Source organism: Protopterus annectens, chromosome 7.part0 (genome assembly GCF_019279795.1).
Source record: "Protopterus annectens isolate FY-2018-M chromosome 7.part0, PAN1.0, whole genome shotgun sequence".
NCBI classification, from domain to species: Eukaryota; Metazoa; Chordata; order Ceratodontiformes; family Protopteridae; genus Protopterus; species Protopterus annectens.
In genome coordinates, this window is record NC_056739.1 from 396,342,625 (window position 1) to 396,361,966 (window position 19,342).

The window sequence follows — 19,342 nt, forward strand, 5'->3', positions numbered from 1 at the left end:
AGAGTTATTTATAAAATTCTATCTGGCTGGGCTGGCAGCCCCTCAGTTTTTCACAACTTCTATGATGGCATTCAATTTCTCCCTGTCTTCTCCCTTACTACCCTTTGTTCTTGTGGGAGGAATTTACTGTCTGTGCAGCCAAATTAATCGATAATGTATCCTATTTCTGTTATATTGCATGAATCTTTATGGACAGTCTTAATTACTGTGTTCATTTGTTTTATCAAACTTCTAACTTTTTGGGTTTAGTTGACCTTCTGCAAGTCTTTCTTTCATTGATCTTAAACCATCTCTATTAAATCAAGTAACTCTTCTCTTAGATCATTTTCTTCTAAACTGAGCATCATGAACTTTATTCGCCATTTCTGCAGGCATTCCGTAGAAAGTTCCAGAGCTTCTTCCTGTGCTACGTTCTCTTCAGTTTTACCATGTGTGATCTGTTGCACTTTCATATAGGACTTCACTGGCCTATCACTCTACGGAATTGACTGTTTCTGAGTTGCCACAGTTTCCTGTTCTTTTCCTTGCTGTATAGCTCTAACTGAGCCTTTTGTACTGGTTTCCTATGGGAGGCTCCAAAGTGTCTTCATATGTCAACTGATTAGATGCCTCCTGCTCCACTGGTTTCTCCTTAATTTGGGTGGCCATTGCTGTAGCCTGTTGTATTATGCAAGTTAAAATTTCTATACTAAATCATTCACTTTGCAGATATGCACTTTCTTAAAATTCCCCATTACTGATCCACTTTTCTGCTTTTCCTCTTTTTGTATTGTAAAATTTTCCATATCCGGATGTCTTTGCCTGTATTTCTCTTTAAAAATCTTTGCTGCTCTTTTTTTGCATTACTTAGCTTTGCTTTCTCCTTTACATAAATATTGTACCATATTACATCTTTCCCATATCTATAGTTCTTCTTCAGATGTCTCCTGCTCCTCATGTTTCTCCTTACTTTGGGGACTAGATGTTCCGTCATGCTGTTATATGATTTGTTTTGGACTTTCTACACCGAGTCCTTCACTTCTCAAATATTCCATAACTTCAGCTTCTATTTGTTTTAACTAATGTCTTTTTTAAATTCTACTTGACAAATCTTTTGTTCTACATTCCCTCTCTGTGGTTTTATTTTTTTATTGTGAAAATTTCCATATCTGGATGCCTTTGCCTATATTTCTCTTCAGATATCTTTGGGGATGCCTTTTTTATGTTGATTGATTAATGTGGCTTTCTCCTGTGCATAAATATTGCACTGTATCAGATCTGACTTTCTTTCCCATGTCCATATTTCTTTTTTATACCATTCAAACATCTATAAATTTTGTTCTTTAAATTTCGCACTTCATCAGTCGCTTCTTTTTCCAAATGGCATAAGATTTCTTGGTCTATATATAGTGTTTTCCACAGATGTGTTGTATTAATGAACACAAATTTTTATTTGAAGATTCTGACAACTTTTCTTGTGGAAGTATTTTTCCTTCCTCTGATTTCTCTCAATCTTTTCATATGTCTTCTGTTTGGAAATTCCAGGCTTCTTGCATAATAGGAACAATGCATAATAGGAACAATGCATAATTTCTTTCTTATCCTCAATAGTCCACTCTATCACCTGTATTGTATGGTTCTTTTTTTGGCCTATCCATTTTTGTGGACTGCTGCTTTAACAGTGGGTCCATCCTCCCTCTGGGCCTGGCCTAACCCCATTCTAGGAATGTTTTTGTGTCTTGAGGATTCTGCACTGTCATTTTTTCCAGTCCTGGTACCAGTGCACCTACCAGGATTGGGCACTTTTTTGTCCTGGGACTTGTGCACCCAGCTATCTCTTTTATTTTTTAACCTGCTTCTATCCATGATGTATGCTATATAAAATACAGTTTATATATCGCTGTCGTCTTGGTGAGATTTTGTGAAAAAGTGTCCACCTCGTGAAGGTAGTAACCAAGACTTGAGGATGAATTCACTTCCAGCAATACTTTTCTCCTTTTGCTGATTTATTTATTTATTTCCCATCTCTCCATTTGGACTTTGCTGTGTAGAGAATGCAGTAGTTGTATACACTGGTTCAGCTTGTCAGACAAAATTAGTTTTGGACCAAAGGTAGGTATTTTTAAAAACATTCTGCCAAGGTGAAACACATTGAAAGGGTGCATATTTCTCAACTGTCCAGAATGTCCAGGTTTTTGCCTCACATTTTTAGACTGTTCCTCCTAAAATTTGTGTGTTCTGACAATTCATTGAGGATTGAAGTCATTAAACAGTGACAAACAGTTGAATTTCAGACTACATATCCATCAGAAAATGCACACTAATGTAAAACCTTTTATTCTAGCAACTTTCTAAGGTTATTAGAACAATATTTAAAATCTGCCCCTATTTTGGGCCCCCTCAGTTATTTTCGGCATTGTCCAGATTTTTTGTGTTTATAAGTTGATATATATATATATATATATATATATATATATATATATATATATATACTGACACATGCAAAGAAAGCATGAGGATTAGACAGAGGGAGAGAGAAAAATAATTATGCAGTTGATTATTGGGTTTACCTGCCCCAACTTGTCTAATTCTGCTTGTGCTGTAGAGGGTTAGTAAAATAGTTGGCTCATGTGTTGCAGCACTGGTTATGTAGTGAGGTAACTCCTAACTGTAGTCAATAACAACACTTCTTACTTTTAAGAAATGTATGCATAAATGCTTCAGGTTTTCTTTTTGTCGACTGGAGCTGATAGAGATGCAGAGCAGCACATGACCTGAAGCACTATTAAAGTACATCACTCTTTGCAGTTAGTGTGGATTGCTGTCACAGCTGAACATTCTGACTGAAAACGGCTCCCCTTGTGCACACATATGTGTGCAATGTACACCTTGACACCATTAGTTTAGACTCCTACCTGTGTGGCGTAAAAAATGTTTGAAGGCAGTAGGACAGTTTTTGTTTATTTTATGGAAGGGAAGGTGGGAGATGTGTTCAAACACAGGGGAGACAGAATCGAGAAGAGTGATTTGGGAGATGCGCAGGCCAGACACTGTTTTTTGTTCATTTAGAATTTTGTTTTTGCCTCCAGTGTAACTTGGATTATTTTGTGTGTGTATTTTGATGACTGATGTAATCATGCAAGTCTTGGGCTCCAGATTAGAAATGTCAGTGCGTGAAATAATGGAGCATACTGCCTGCCACAGGCCAGATGGAAAACCTCTACGGAGTAGTGTCCATCTTCATTAACCCTTATTACTCTGGTACTCCACACTCAACTCATTTTAGATAAAACTTTCCTGGGCTACTTTTCCACCTTCTCCACCCATGATACTCTACACCTTTCTTCTCCACTTCCGTCCCCCCCCCCCCCCACCAGCGAATACATTTACAAGCTACTTAAGTTTCTTTATGACTTTTGAGAGTAGATTGACATCCTTTGCCATTCTATTTGGCAAATTCTTGTAATATTTGAAACATATTTATTTTTCTTTTGTTAGTAGGGAACACTGCCTAATAATAAAACATTGCTGCTTTTCCACTGTTCTGAGACTTAAAATGTTTTAATTTGTCTGAGACCCTTGCCATTTTTGGACATCTTGCCTTGTTCTTCTAATAAGCATGGCAGTGGCATGCAGATCACTGATGCCAATAGTTACAATAAATGTGTATATTTCTCATGTCCACAACATTTGTCTGAGCTCTCTGATATGATTTTAAAGAGGCAACAAGAAGCAGATCTGGATCTTGTTAAAATATCCAGTAAGGGAGAAGACCCTAACTCTCTGCTCAGGTGAGGGAGAAGACCCTAACTCTCTCTCTGCTCAGGTGAGGGAGAAGACCCTAACTCTCTCTCTGCTCAGGTGAGGGAGAAGACCCTAACTCTCTCTCTGCTCAGGTGAGGGAGAAGACCCTAACTCTCTGCTCAGGTGAGGGAGAAGACCCTAACTCTCTGCTCAGGTGAGGGAGAAGACCCTAACTCTCTCTCTGCTCAGGTGAGGGAGAAGACCCTAACTCTCTCTCTGCTCAGGTGAGGGAGAAGACCCTAACTCTCTCTCTGCTCAGGTGAGGGAGAAGACCCTAACTCTCTGCTCAGGTGAGGGAGAAGACCCTAACTCTCTGCTCAGGTGAGGGAGAAGACCCTAACTCTCTCTCTGCTCAGGTGAGGGAGAAGACCCTAACTCTCTCTCTGCTCAGGTGAGGGAGAAGACCCTAACTCTCTGCTCAGGTGAGGGAGAAGACCCTAACTCTCTGCTCAGGTGAGGGAGAAGACCCTAACTCTGTTTGTTGGTGCTTTCAGACAGCCAGTGGAGCCTTGCAGCCTTCTACAGATACAGGAGTTCGGACCACAAAGATGTGGAGGTTCTGCCCTGCTGTCTCTCATCCTTTTAGATGTGGTGAATTCTCCTAAAAGACTTGCTTCTCATGCATACTCTGCCATCATTGGCTTTAAGGCTCTCCTGCTGACCCCCCCTGTATGTGTGACAGTCTTCTTGCTTTTTCTGCCACGCATTTTATTGCAGAGCTTGAGTAGAAGTAGACTGCTTCTCTTTCTTATTGCTTAACACTTTGAGAGGTATCAGGATGGAGTGAATGTAAGCTGTCCTTTATCTTTGGTCCTAGTGAAGAGAATATGCTGATTTCTCCATGCCAGGTAAAGCATTCTGTGAGTTCTTTTCCAATGCTGGTCCCTCCAGTTTTGAGTGGGCCATTGCTGGCACCCCCAGCTTTGGGCCTTCCTCCTCTGATGGCTTATGTTTGTTCCATACTATTTCCGAATCCTACTTTTGCCTCCTTCAATTCAGGCTTTTCTCTTGCCACCTATGCTGGGTTCTCTGGCATTGGTTCATTTTTCTGTTGGACCAAGGTGGAGTCTAGCTCCTACCCACACAACATGCGATGAGCAAGGCTGTTGTAGGCTGCAGGCAACGCAGACAGACACACAGAGACACAGACAGACACAGACAAGACACCCTGTGGCCAACATCTGCTGTGCCAATGTTGGATACCCTGACATTGCAGGTCTTATCTTCCATTCTGTTCCAGCACAGGTTTTCAGAATACTATGTTAATGTCCCTTTTGTAGGCAACTAGGGGACCACCAGCTTTGGGCCTTTTAGCTTCTAAAAGGTTATTCTCATCTTCTGAGATTCTGTACATTCCAAGGATGAGGGCCATCCAGGCAGTGCCAGCAGATTAGTGAGGACAAGGATTTTATATCCGTCCAGTCAGTGCCAGTAGATTAGTGAGGACAAGGATTTTATTCTGGCTTATTTTTCTGGGTACCAAAAACAAAGGACCTCAAACTCATACTAGATCTCAGAAGCTTAAACAAATTTGTTCCAGAAGAGTTCTTCCACATGGTTGTACTGCAGTCCATTGTCCCATATCTGTGAAGGTGAGGCGGGATGTGCTCTGTACATTTTCAGGATGCCAGTCTTGACATAAAAAGTGCCAAAGATCGATTGAAGTTTGTGCTTCACTACGGCAGCCAATATCTACCTGTATCAGTCCCCACTGTTTGATCTTGTCTGTGACACTTGAGTTCTAAGTGCATTGCAGTAGAGTCAGCTTATTTCCACTTGCAAGGACTAAAGTTTTTCCATACCTGGACTTGACTTCTAATGTCTCTTACAAAGGAAAGTCTTGTTTAGCACTAGGGTCTTCTACACTGTTTGTCTCGCTGACTGGGGACCACCTTCACTCCGGCAAATTCGCAGCTTGATCACATACAGCATTCTTTTCTTGGGAGCTCTGTTCAGTATCAAAATATGCAGAGTTCTTTTACCCCTAAACAGAATGTAAAACATGCTACAGTCAAGAGTCTGACTTGATTTTTGTGGTACTAGGAACCTGTTGATTGTTGCCTCTGTGTTCTGGGGCATGTGGCATTGTTGTACCTAATGCCATGCTACATCTGAGGATCTTGCACTAGACACTACAGACTCTGAGGCATCCACACTGAGATCCTTCAGGGAGGCCAGTTAATATTCAGTGCATATTGCTGCTGTCTGGTGGATTAATTTGGATGGTGTTCTTCAGTATAGTCCCTTCCTTGTAGCTACACCTATGGGTGCCTCTGCCATGGGGGGGGGGGGCCTTATTTGGGTCAGTGGTCCAAGGGAAATGGTGTGCACAGGAGTCATCTTTGTTATTAGCATTTTGAAGATGCAGGCAGAATTTCTCCCCAGAGGATTTTATTTGCTAAAGTACTAACTGTTCCTTTTGAGAGTATAGTGATAGACTGCCGTCGTCAAATGGGTAAAAAAAAAAGCTGTTGTCCATTTTGTCAAGTTGTGAGACTGTGGGAGTGGGCAACCACAATCCACTATTTATTTTTTTGATTTGTCATGTTTTGTTAATAGGCACATCCAATGTTTGTTGATGCTAAAGTGGTCGGTCAGTTTGGACACTGCTAGGGAGTAGTTCTTAAAGTGGGGTTTCCTAGTCTTCGATCTGTTTATCTGTCCAATCAGTGGCAAATTTCAGAAATCTTTCTCTCTTTCTCACCCAGTAAACAGAGTCTGGATGTATTAGCCCAGCTCTTGCCTCAGGAGATTATGCTTCTCCCCATTTACTTGGTTGATGAAATTCAGAGGTCAAAATTCACAAGAAAATTTGAATAATCCCAGTTTGGGTGAGCAGAAGAAGCTACTTTTCAGATGCCACCCTGAGATAGTATACTAAAGTCATATCCAACATTAGAGCTACCGATGCACCATTGCATATGCATTACCTCAAACCGCATTAATTGTAAACTGTTCTGTACGAAAAGTACATACACAGGTCTACTGCATTTCAAATGTGTGAACATCATAAGTCCTTTTTATCCTGGTAAAGGGGAACTTTGCCACCTAGACCTCCCCATATGAGGCAGTGCCTTTAACCCCTGTTTTATTGTTGTGACACTTGGGTCACTATTGTTTAGAGCAGGGCCAGAACAATGCTTGGAATCAGATTGTTGTCCCAAATGTCTGAATGCTTTCAAAGACTACTTTTCCGCCATTGAGTATGCATTGGAAAGGGAAACTAGGCTGGTGGAATTAAGGAGAAAGGAATCCTAATTGTTGCAACAGTTGAAGTTTGGTGTGCCATGTAAGGCTTCCATTATGTGCATCCCATGGGAGATGTACCAGGCACAGCTTACTAGGAGGAGCCCTGATCTTACACAGTGCACATTGACTGGATTATATTTTTCAGCTTTTCCCAAAGGATGAACTGGAAGCTGTTGCAGGGGTTAGTTAAGTCTGCTGTGCCCTGTTCATCTAGCTGGTATTGCAGTCTCCACCAGGCCTAGTGATTTTAGAGGACAGTGGTGGTGGTGGTAGAGGAGATGATGAATTTCTTCATCTTTAAGTCATTCTGAGCTTTGCTGGAGAGTGACTAGTGAGTGGGTTTCTGTGATTTTTTTTTCTTCTGGGTTATTGAGGTGAAGGAATCAAAGTCGCTTTAGCCCCTTCACAGTTTCTGTTTAGGCCATATGTGGAGTACTGCATGCATTTCTGGACGCCTAGGTTGGTTGAAGATTCTAGCTTGACTTGGGGGCTTTGGAAAATATTTTGTGGAATATTTAGCGGTATGTTAGGGTAAGGAACAATTAATATTCACATGGCATGTACTGGATGAAGGAGTGGTTTAGAGATGTGGATTGTGTTTGCAAAATCATAGTAGAGCTGATTGATGGATGTCACAATATTTCAGAAAGGTCATCTGTGCATCAGACTTGAGGTAAGTTGTAGTCACCTAGAAGGAAGAATTTCTGAGGAAGTGTCACCAAGAGGGATGCATATGTAGTTTTCTTGGAAATGTTGTGGTGTACAAATATCAATGTGGTATTAAAAGATTGGAGATATTTGAAATGGGAGGAGGGGAGACTACATAGAGGTTAGATACACACCTGACCTTATTAAGTTTAATAGTTTTCCTGTTTGGCTTTTTGTATATTCACACTTGTCTTGCTTTGCAGCTTTGACCATGGCAAATAATGTCTGCTTACAGGTTGAAAAGGTTTTGCAAGACCATAATATGTATTATCTCAAATTGCGAGGTATGGCTTAGGATGTTGCTTTTTAAGGTAGTGTGTAATATAATGCATCACCCCCACCTTTGAAATGACACCTTTCATGGTGTCTTTGTGCTGTCAAGTTTCCCATAATGCAATGCATTGCATCAGGTGACAGAATTTTTATCTGTTCAGTACATATGGGTTTCTAACATTCAGTGGTATCCTCATTCAGCTTTTGCTGTTGTGGTCACTATGTTGCTTGTGTGAGTTCCCCCCTTAATAATACGTCTACACAATGTTAGATGCTGTATGAGTTCCCCCCTTAATAATACGTCTACACACTGTTAGATGTACTGTTACTGATCTACAGGTAATACCTACTGCACTTGGCTGCTCAGGAGATTAACTTTTGTTGTGCTTATGTACCTAGGCTTCACTGCTGGTTGTAAAAGACCACACATTCTGTCCTGTCGCACAAATTATTACATGGGAATTAAAACACTGTTTCTCACCAGCAAGGTCTGAAGTTCACAGACTTCACATCACTTTTTTTTTTTTTTATTTATTAAAAAAAGTAAAAGCTTTCTTGATTTTTATTTGTGTTGGTCTCATCAGATAACTGGGTTTATTACAGAAACTTAGAATTTCCAACAAATGTATCTTGGTTCCCTGCCCTCTTGACACAGTAACCAAGGAAGAAAGCTGCAATTTTAGTAGGCCGCAAACATTGTATTGGTGTAATTGAAATAGATTAGTGCAGAATTTCATACGTTCTGTAACACTCCAATATAAAGAGAGCACTGTGTACCAGTAATTTATATTTGTAGTTCTAAGAAGTGCTTTGTAATGATGTTGGTTTTATAGCTTCAGGGTATAAACTTTGCGTGTCCAAATTGGTGTAAAATATTTGTACTTTGTATTAAAAAAAAGAAAAGAAAAATCTGTGTTGCATTACAGTATTGCAAGATAGTGTTCTGGTGGACTAAATTTCCTGTTTTATGACTCCTAACTAGAGTAGAATAAAAACATTTGAGCATCAGTATGGTGATTAAATTCAAGCAGGGAGTGTGGGTAGCAGCTGGGTTTCAGCAGACTGTCTAACATGATGTCACTGAAAACTTACCTATGTCACACACACAGCTCCAGGGTGACAGATGCCTTACAGCTTTGTATTACCTAATCATTTCTGTTGAGTGAAGCATTTAAAGGCTTGTATTCTATGTTAATGTTTAAAGTATGTAGAATTAAATTTAACATTTTTGTCTTATATTTTCTTTTTTCAGAGAGTTAAGCCACAACCGGATAACATCTACCAATTATAGCGCATTGTCTTCTGAAAGTCAGCTACAGGATGTGTAAGTTGTACTTTAACACTTTATCATTTTGCTGCAGTGATGTCAGCATGGTTCAGTACGTTTTTCAAGACTGTTTCCAGACTTAAGTAAAGAGATGAAAGGGATGTAAGGGAGAATTAATAAAGTATGTCCTAGTCAGTGTCTGACAGTGTTCTTGAAAGAAAGCATAGCATTGAACTGTTTAACAGATTTAGCCGAAACTGGTGGTGGTGGTGGTGGTGGGGGGGGGGGGGTTAAATTGAAAGTGACTGCCAGCTGTGCTACATGGTTAAGTGATTGAAGGAAAAACTGGAAAGGAATTTTCCATCCTTTTTATGTCTGAAGTAAACGGCAGTGCACCTTAAAAGAAGTGATCATTGGTAGCTCAAATACTTTATATATAATTAAATAAATAGGTAGATACGCATTGCAAACATGACTTTTGTAACCATGTTTAGTTATGTAAAAGGGTAATCGCCTTATACAGTAATGTCAGTGTGGCTGCCAAAGGGCTAGTGGAAGGATGGGCAGAGTGTGTGTGTGACCATAGGCACGCATTTTGTGTTTGGGTAGCCGATGTGGACGCTTGACTGTAGTCAAGAACAATGGACATTCAACAGAGGAAGGATGAGTATTGTGGCAACACTGAAGGAAAAAAAAAAGAGGAGAGAGAGAGGGTTTCTTAACATACTCATGGTGTGGTGGATTTTGGTGTGTGCTGTCCAGCCCTTACTCTGGTAGGAGTACTTGCATGTTGTCAAGGGTAAGTCAGCATGTTTTCAGCCTTCAAAAATGGGAAAATGTGTGAACAACCTAATGAGGGAAATGTGACAGTGATACAGCTGGCCTTTTTTATTCATTGACCACGTCTCTCGAGGCCCATGTTGTGTGAATTGTAGTTTAGCAAGTATGATGTAATTTTATAGTTCTGCATGCAGTTGTAATGCAAAGGCTTGAAAATTTGTGGAAGCATAGTATTTACTTTGTGTAAAATAATTTCACATATTAATAGTAAACTTATCTGTGCTGTATATTTGCACTTCATTTGTAATAATGAAGAGACATTAAATTGAGCTGTTAGTCTTTCAGCAGAATTTCTTATTTTAAGGTGAAATAAAGTTTATTTGTATTATCAATGCATAACTCTGACAATGTTATGTAGTCCAATCTCGCCTACATTCTTACCCGTGGGTTCGGAGCCAAACCTCGGCTCCAACTCGGCCATACTCTAACTCAAAGTCTTTCAATTGGCTGGGCTAAGAAGGTATCCCATGCTGCACTGCTCCCTTTCCCCAGATCTCGTTTGCCGCTCGTATAGCTCGGACGTGGTCTCGCTCTCGGCTGTGGCTAAGTACCTTTTTTTTGGTCTTTATTGACAGTTTGCTTCAAAAACAAAAACTATTTTCATAGCTGTGTGTGTGTGTGTGTGTGTGTGTGTGTGTGTGTGTGTGTACGTACTGATCAAACCCTTGGTAAAACATTGTTATTTCTGATGTTATTGTCTTTTGTGGTGTCCCGCCAACTGTTTCCCCTACGGGCTAGGCCCCTTTCGGTTAGAGGACCTAGTCTGCCCCTTCTTCAGTGTTTCTTGTTAGTAGGTACCTATCCTTCGGGCTAGGACCGTTTAAATTAGAGGACCTAGTCTTTCCTTGTGTTTTTTCCTGTTGAGGCCGATTAAGTTAGAGGTCTGGTGTATTTGTTTGTAGTGGTTTTTGCATAGTTCCCGCTCTTTATAGTTATCAGCGGTTGACCGTTATTAACGGTTGGTTTTTCTTCATCATGTGTAAGGATACGAAAGACCATAAGCCCTTGGGCTTTAAGAAGTGTTCTAAATGTGGTTATAAGATGTCCATCACTGATGGACACTCTGTCTGTGTTTATTGTCTGGGGGCTATTCACCTCCAGGAATCTTGTACTTTTTGCCATGCATTTAGCGAACGTGTTCTTCAGGAAAGGAAGAACAAACGAATTTTGAAAGGACTTTTGAAACCCTCATTTGAAGAGGATTTGGGAAGGGCTTATAGCTTTAAGTCCTCTACTTCTAAGGCTAAAACTTCTAAGGCAAAAAAGCATTCTCCGTCTCCATCTGTATCCTCGGAGCCTCCGGAGAAAGTAGTGAAATTTTCTGTGGCATCCTCGGCTCCGCTGTCCTCGGAGCCGCAGGAAGTTAGTATATTAACCGAATCTACTTTGGCTCCAAGTCCCTCGGAGCCGATTACAGACGTGCTAGTTCAGAGCCGGTCTCCAAATTTTAGGCCGGTCTCTCCTCCTCGTAGGTCTCCTTCGGAGAGGAGGTCTAGATCTCCCTCCTTATCTTCTAGGTCATCCAGGACTCTTTCAGATGTGGATGTAGATAGAGTGGTGCAGAGACTTCTCCAGTCACCGGTTCTGACAAAATTGTTTTCGGCTCCAGCCCAGTCGGCTGCGGACCCTGTCACCCAACCAGCATCAATACTTCCACCTGCGATCAAATCTCAGCTTTCGGAGCTGGAGTGTTCGGCGCCGGCAGATGTTCCTAGGTCGGCTCCAATGGCCCATCCTGGCTTATCTGCTCCGGCTTCAGTTCTGACCCTGTCGGCTCTGTCCACGGGGTCCAGGACTCATGGTTCCTCGGTCGGACCCGAGGGGGAGGCCTCGGGTCGCTTTTCGGTTCCTAGCCTCCCTCTTGGTGCTTCGGCTTGGGAAAGCCTGACCCCTGCGTCGGCTTCGGATCTTGTTCCTTCTCCTCCAAGGTCTTCCACGGCTGGTCGATCTTCGGAGCCGGGGGGGAGACCAGCTTTCGAGGCCATGTGGAGCGCAGCGGTCTTCAGCGACATCATTCGGTGCTGACACTCCATCCCCTCCAGCTCCGGTGCGGGTCTCTGATCGCCCTCTATCTTTCGACAGCGGAGACCCAAGGCCTCAAGATACCCCCATGAGTGGTCGCCTTTGTTCTGAGGGCCCCTCAGTGTTTTTGCCTGGGGAGCCACCCAGAAAAAGAAAGTGCAAGAGGAAGCACATTGACTCCCAAGATGAGTCCCTCACGTCAGACACCAACCTCGAGGAATCGGAGGGGTCCCCCAAGTCATCCTCTGAAGATATCTCTTTCTCTGACATCCTGGAAATTTTGAAGCAGAGAGGTGACTGGCCCTCCAAAGCTCCCTCTGAGGAGGAGTCTGTGTTCCTGAAGGCCTTCCTCCTGGGTGTCTTCTCCCTTCGAGCTTTTAGATCTGGTTTGTCAAAGAGTGTAGGAAACCCCTGACTCTGTGGAACCAGTCCCCAGGAGACCCAACAAATTCTTGTCCGCCCCCTCTGACAAAGTGTTTCTATCCAAGGGAGTTCCTGTAGATGCCATGGTGGTGGCAGTGGCCACCAAGAAGGAACTGGCTGAGACTTCGTCTACCATCCATCCTCCTAACAAGGAGTCTAGGACCATGGACCGGTACGGGAAGCGTATGTTTTCTTCAGCGGCCTTTACACTGCGGTCACTGAATTACTTATCTCATTTTACATGGCTCCAAAGAGATCTCCTGAAAGAGCTTGGAGGGACTCTACAGGGTAATGTTTCTGATGCGGTGGCTGAGAAAGTCAACTCTCAGATGTCTACTCTCAACTCTATTGCTAACTCCTCCATGAGGCTGATCTCTTATGCAGCCGAAGGAGTGGGTAGGGCAGCGAGTTCCTGAGTTGCTCTTAGGAGACACTCCTGGGTGCGCCTCTGTAACTTCGCGGAGGCCTTCAAGTCTACGTTCACCAACGCCCCATTTGATGGTTCCTCCTTATTCTGAACCAAGGTGAAGGACACTCTCACTAGGTGCGAGCAAGAGGGAAAAACTCTGTCTGCTGTGGGAATCCATTTTTCCCTACCCTCTAGGCCTTATCCCAAGACCCAGAGGGGTGGGAAGATGTGGTTCAAAATATCGTATAGATTTTTTCATGATGCACAAGGTGAGTCCCCCTCCAGAGGCAGGAGAGGGGTGGTAATTCTGGTAGACGCCGCACTAGGGGCAGAGGAGGTCCGCGTAACCATTAGACCGCGATTCCTTTTGTGGTTCTCCCTACCAGCGCTTCTGATGGGAGGCCCGACTGTGCATTTCCAGAGCCAGTCGGAGGTCGCATTTCACTATACTCAAAGGCCTGGCAAAGTATAACTCAGGACCAATGGGTATTAAAAATAATTTCTGGAGGATATTGCATTTCCTTCTCTTCAGCTCCCCCTCCGATCAGAAAAATCCTAGATGTTCCACCCAATCAAAGGGATTCCGCAGCTTCAGAGGTTTTAAAGCTGCTAGAAAAAGGAGCCATCCAGCCTGTCCCCTCAGACCCGATCAGATTAGGGACTTACTCCAGATTATTTTTGGTGCCGAAATGAACAGGGGACCTGAGACCCATTTTGGATCTCAGCAGATTGTACACCCATGTAAAGAAGTCCAAGTTCCAAATGGTCACGTTGCAATCTATTCTCCCATTGTTGGGAAAAGAAGTGTGGATGTGCTCCATCGACCTTAAGGATGCTTACTACCATATAAAGATGGACAGGGCATGCAGAAATCATTTAAGCTTCCGGCTGGGAGCCAGTTATTTTCAGTTTCGCGCCCTGCCCTTTAGTCTCAGCACAGCCCCTAGGGTGTTCACCAAATGCATGGCAGTGGTAATGGCTCACTTGAGACGTTGGGGATTCCAAGTGTTTTCCGTGCCTGGATGACTGGCTCCTTTCTGCCACCACCAGGCATCTACTCCTACAAACCAGAGATGCCACGATCAATCTGTGTCAACAATTAGACATAACTCTAAATTGGGAAAAGTCTGCCTTGTTGTCCTCGCAGTGTGTCACCTTTATAGGCGCCAAGTTAGACACCGTGCTCATGAGGATGTTCTTACCAAGAGAAAGGATTCAAAGTTTACAACAGCAGGTGTACGCGTTACTCCCTTTGAGAAGAGTGAAGGCAAGATTGATCCTCAAATTGTTGGGCACGATGGCTGCTGCAATTATGCTGGTTCCTTTGGCGAGGCTACACGTGAGGCTTCTTCAATGACTACTCTTCGCCCAGTGGTCTCTACAACATCTTCCTCTTTCTCATCTCATAATAATCACAGACAGGTGCAAGCAGGATCTACAATGGTGGCTTCACACCAGCAACCTCGACGTGGGAAAACCCTTCGTTCCATCCCCTCCGGTTGCCACAGTGACCACGGACACCTCCCAGATGGGGGGGGGGGGCATTATCTAGGCAGGACAGTCCGAGGCACGTGGCAGGAACACGAGATGCATCTGCATATCAGTGTCCTGGAGATGAGAGCAGTGCTACTAACGTTATAAGCACTTCAGAGCTTTCTTCCTCTCGGGACAGTTGCGATCCACACAGAGACAATATGTCGGTGGTATGGTATCTAAACAAACTGGGAGGAACCAAGTCGTATCCCCTTTGCAGAGAGGCCATGCGAGTGTGGCAGTGGGCAGTGGCTTCCCAACGTTTTCTTGTAGCAGTGCACATTCCAGGGAAGTCCAGTGTGATTGCCGACAGGTTGAGCAGAGCGATTCTGATGCCTCACGAGTGGTCCCTGAACAATCAGGTTGCGTAGCAGATTTTCCGCAGGTGGGGTCAGCCTTGCTGCGACCTATTTGCCAGCCCCCTCAGTACAAAATGCAGCAGCTACTTCACCCTTATCCCCCTCAGGGTTAGTCACCCAGGGACGCTCTAGTGCACGATTGGCCTTCCGGTCTACTGTATGCCTTCCCTCCTGTTCCTCTGCTGACAAAGGTTATTCAGAAAGCGCAATCTTTGGGAAGCAAAATTATTCCGGTTGCTCCACACTGGCCTCGTCAAATTTGGTTCCCCTTCCTCCATCCTTACCTAGTGAACGCCCCTTGGATTCTGGTCCCTCAACCAGATTTGCTGACTCACATGTCAGGGCAGCTCCATCTCTCTCTTCAGACCCTCCGGCTGACAGCCTGGCTCCTCCACTTCCATCAGTCAAGCTTCATCATTTTTCGCCGGAAGTGGTTCATATTCAGTCTTCTGCCCATAAGCCTTCCAGCAGAAAAATCTGTTCCAGGAAATGGAAGAGATTTTCCATCTGGGTGCATGCAAGACAAATTGATCTTTATACAGCTCCAATTTCACAAGTCCTGGAGTTCCTCTCCATGCTTTTCAACCAAGGATCAGCGACCGCAACTATTAAAGTCCAGTTGGCAGCTATTTCCACTTTTCACGTCGCTGATGAGCCTAGTCTCATGGCACACAGACTTTGTAAGGCATTCCTGAAGGGCACTATGCTGCTTCGTCCTCCAGTTTTTTAACCAGTTATGCCTCTGTACTTAAATTTTGTTCTACAATATCTCACTTTACCCCCCTTCGAGCCTGCAGCCACTTGTGATTTAAAATATTTGACTTGGTAGACTATCTTTTTAGTAGCCATCAATTCAGCCAGACGTGTCTCGGAGCTTCAAGCCTCATCATTTAAGACCACCTTACTTGATTTTTCATAAGGACAGGGTTTCTCTCAGACCTAACCCTTCCTTCCTACCGAAAGTGCCTTCCATCAGTAATCTGAATCATTCCATTGAACTACCTGTATTCTTTCCAGAGTTCTTGAACAAGGCAGAATTTAGATTTCATCAGCTGGATGTGCATAGACAATTACAATTCTATTTACATAGAACGAAGGATCTCAGAAAATCGGATCAGTTGTTTGTCTCATTTTCAGAAAACAGGACTGGGTCTCCTGTTTCCAAAGTCAGTCACTTTGTCCATATGGATTTCCAGTTGTATTTCATTCATTTATGCTTCAAGGGGCAAGGATTTACCATTTTGAGTGAAGGCTCATTCTACTCAATCTGTGTTTACATCTACAGCCTTTCACGCCAGGTTGTCTATGGATGATATTTGTGCTGCGGCTACATGGGCATCTCCTCACACCTTTGTTACTCACTACAAGTTGGATTTGGTGTCCAGAGGCAGGTCTTCCTTTGGTTCCACAGTGCTTAGGAGTATTTTCCATTGAGCCTCCCAGGATTCAGGTGCTGGGGACGCTGTCCCATGGGTAAGAATGTAGGCGAGATTGGATTACATAACATCAAGAAGTTCTGTACTCACCATAACGTTCGATATATGTAGTCCATCTCGCCTCACATTCTTACTTACCCCCCCCCCCCCCTCCTTCCCCATCCTGGAGGACCTAGGGGTTAGGTATGGTTTCAAATTCCTTTCTGGTTAATATGTTCTTCCTTCTCTATATGTTGTTGTATGTGGAGGAGTGAATGATTAGCTCCCAGCAAACAAGATCTGGGGAAAGGGAGCAGTGCAGCATGGGATACCTTCTTAGCCCAGCCAATTGTAAGACTTCGAGCTAGAGTATGGCCGAGTCGGAGCCGAGGTTCGGCTCCAAACCCACGGGTAAGAATGTGAGACTAGATGGACTACGTACATCGAACGTTATGCTGAGTACATAACTTCTTGTTCACTGATACTGGTACGCTCCAGCATTATTTCTTTTGCAAGGTAGAAGTCCCAGTCAGTTAAGAGCAAAGAAAGTGCAGTCCTAATTTACATGGGCATGCTCAGTTTTGATGAAAAGACCAGGCGAAAACGGCAGCTCACCAGTTGTAAGGAATAAATCTGGATGTTTTGAGTAATGTGTAAAACAGCTGGTCTCAAAAAAAGCATATGCATAGCTGTAGTTGATATCTCATTTTGAGACTGTCAGAAGAAAAAATTCAAGCGAGTCACATCTGCCTCAGGTGATGAAAATTTCCTTTATTAACTGCTAACCAGATTACAGCAACATGTTGGCCAAGATGATCTCAATCTGATCAGCTTGGTTACTGACATCAACTTTTATACTTTCCTGTTACTAGCCAAAATAGCTTTTATTACATTTCTAACAGTTGACAGTTGGCTATGAAAAACATCTAGGATCACAATTTACCTCAGAAAAGAATGTTTTACCTCAAAACCACAGCTAGTGTAGAATGCTTACCTCAAAACCACAGTTAGTGTAGAACGTTTACCTCAAAACCACAGTGATAGCTGGAATTTTCCAGAGCCTGCCTCAGTAAATTAACTCTTATTCAGAAGTATAGAAAGCGGGTGTTATTCAAGTTCATAAGCAAACTACATCTATCATAGATAAAGCCCATCTTTAATGAACATGGCTCAATGACCTTTTCTTACCACTACAGCTTGAACACAATGCGGCAGTGCCCTTGCAACAGGATCTAATCTGGAGGAATAAAAGGCTATCGGTCTCTGTTTATCCCCATGTACCTGTACCAGAACCGAAGTCATATATCCTCCCTTACAATCAACCATTTGTACAAACTGCTTAGACTAGTTTGGAAAACCCAAAACAGAGGATCCTGCTATCAATTGCTTAATTCTATTAAATGCTTGTATTGCCTTATCTGTCCATTGTATATTACTTTTAGCTGCCATGGGAGTGTCCTAGATCAGTGCGGTCAATGGCCCTACTTCTTCAGCATAATTAGGAATCCAACTTCTACAAAAATTAGTCACACCTAAAAACGACATCATCTCCCGCTTAGTGGTAGGCATAGGTGCCTCAAGAATTGCTTGTTTTCTTTTGTTCTCCAATTGTCTACCTGCCTGCGAAATTAAATAACCCAAGTACTTTACTTGTGCTTTCCACAATTGTAACTTCTCTTTATTTACTTTATGTCCTTGCTCAGCTAAAAAACTAAGAAGGGCTAGGGTATCCTTTTTACAACTTTCCTGCGTGGGTGAGGCCAACAAAATATCATCTATGTACAACAGAACCTGGCTTCCCTCTGGGGGAACAAACTGAGCTAAATTCACAGCCATTTCTTGTGCGAATATTGTCGGACTCTCACAATAGCCCTGCGGCAATCTGGTGTAGGTGTATCTTTTACCTTGGAAAGTGAATGCAAACCAAAATCTACTCTCCTTGTGTAGTGGTATGGAGAAAAAGGCATTGCTTATATCTATGACAGAAAAATATCTGTGCTGAGGTAGTAAATCATTAAGTAATGTATAGGGGTCAGGGACCACTGGTGCTCTTGGGATCACAACTGAATTTACTGCTTGTAAATCCTGAACCAACCTCCATGACCCATCCGGTTTCTTTACAGGAAACAACGGAGTATTGCAGGGTGAATCTGGGCATTCAACAAGAATTCCTACCTGTTTTAGCTGTTCAGTAACTGGCTTAATTCCCTCCTCTGCTTGCTTACTTAGTGGATATTGGTGCTTACGAGATCTAAAACCTGACTTTGCAGTTATACAAACTTCACCTGCTGTTTTCATTAATCCTACATCTCCTTTACCTTTTGACCATAAATCTACAGGCAAGGCACTTAACGCACTATCTTCCTCTTGAGTTAGGAGGATTTGTCATGCCATTTCTGTTTCCTCATCCCTGAGGTGCACACTTGGTCGTGCCCAAGTCACCCAATTTAATCTTTGTACCTGGATCTGTTGATCTTTCAACTGACTTTCAGACATTGTGTTCCAAATCGTTACCTTTTTCGCCAAATCTACCCAATGTGTCCCCATTGCTTTAGTAACTGAAACATGCGGTCTCTAACTTGAGCGATATAAAGAACTCATTTCCTTAGTCAAAGTACAGGTTACTACTGTATTACCTTGCGTATCCCAAAACATATCATTCAAAATTATCCTTGCACACTTGTGCTTAAAGAATTCTTTTTCAAATTCTTTATCCAGACCAAGGGCCTTATAGAACATAGTACAATGTAAGTGCACTGCAACCTCATGTGACCGCTCCTAGATTTACTTAGAGCTAGATTGATCAACTCTGTATCAACCCTCCCGGGCCGCCTGAAATCAAGTCTAGGCTATACCAGTAAAACAAGTCTTGTACTCCCTGTATTACTAAGCCATCCGCTAACCTTTTTGCCTCAATACCTTTAGGTGTGGGAATTGCCGTTATTCCAAACACATGCATCAAATCTCTTCCTAGCAAATTAACTGGACAAACTTTTGATATAATTACCCTACACCTTTTTTTGCCTTTTTTAAACTTTTGAAAATCATCTTTTAAGGTGTG

General features: G+C 42.9%; 1 protein-coding gene across 1 annotated transcript in view; it reads left to right on the top strand.

Moving 5' to 3' along the window:
• The window catches only part of LRIG2 (leucine rich repeats and immunoglobulin like domains 2), a gene marked incomplete in the record, with an annotated part of 726,335 nt that overhangs the window by 35,977 nt on the left and 671,016 nt on the right, over positions 1-19,342 (top strand). The window contains 1 exon segment of the mRNA XM_044076985.1: positions 9,266-9,337. Within this exon segment, the coding sequence (XP_043932920.1) occupies positions 9,266-9,337 (72 nt within the window).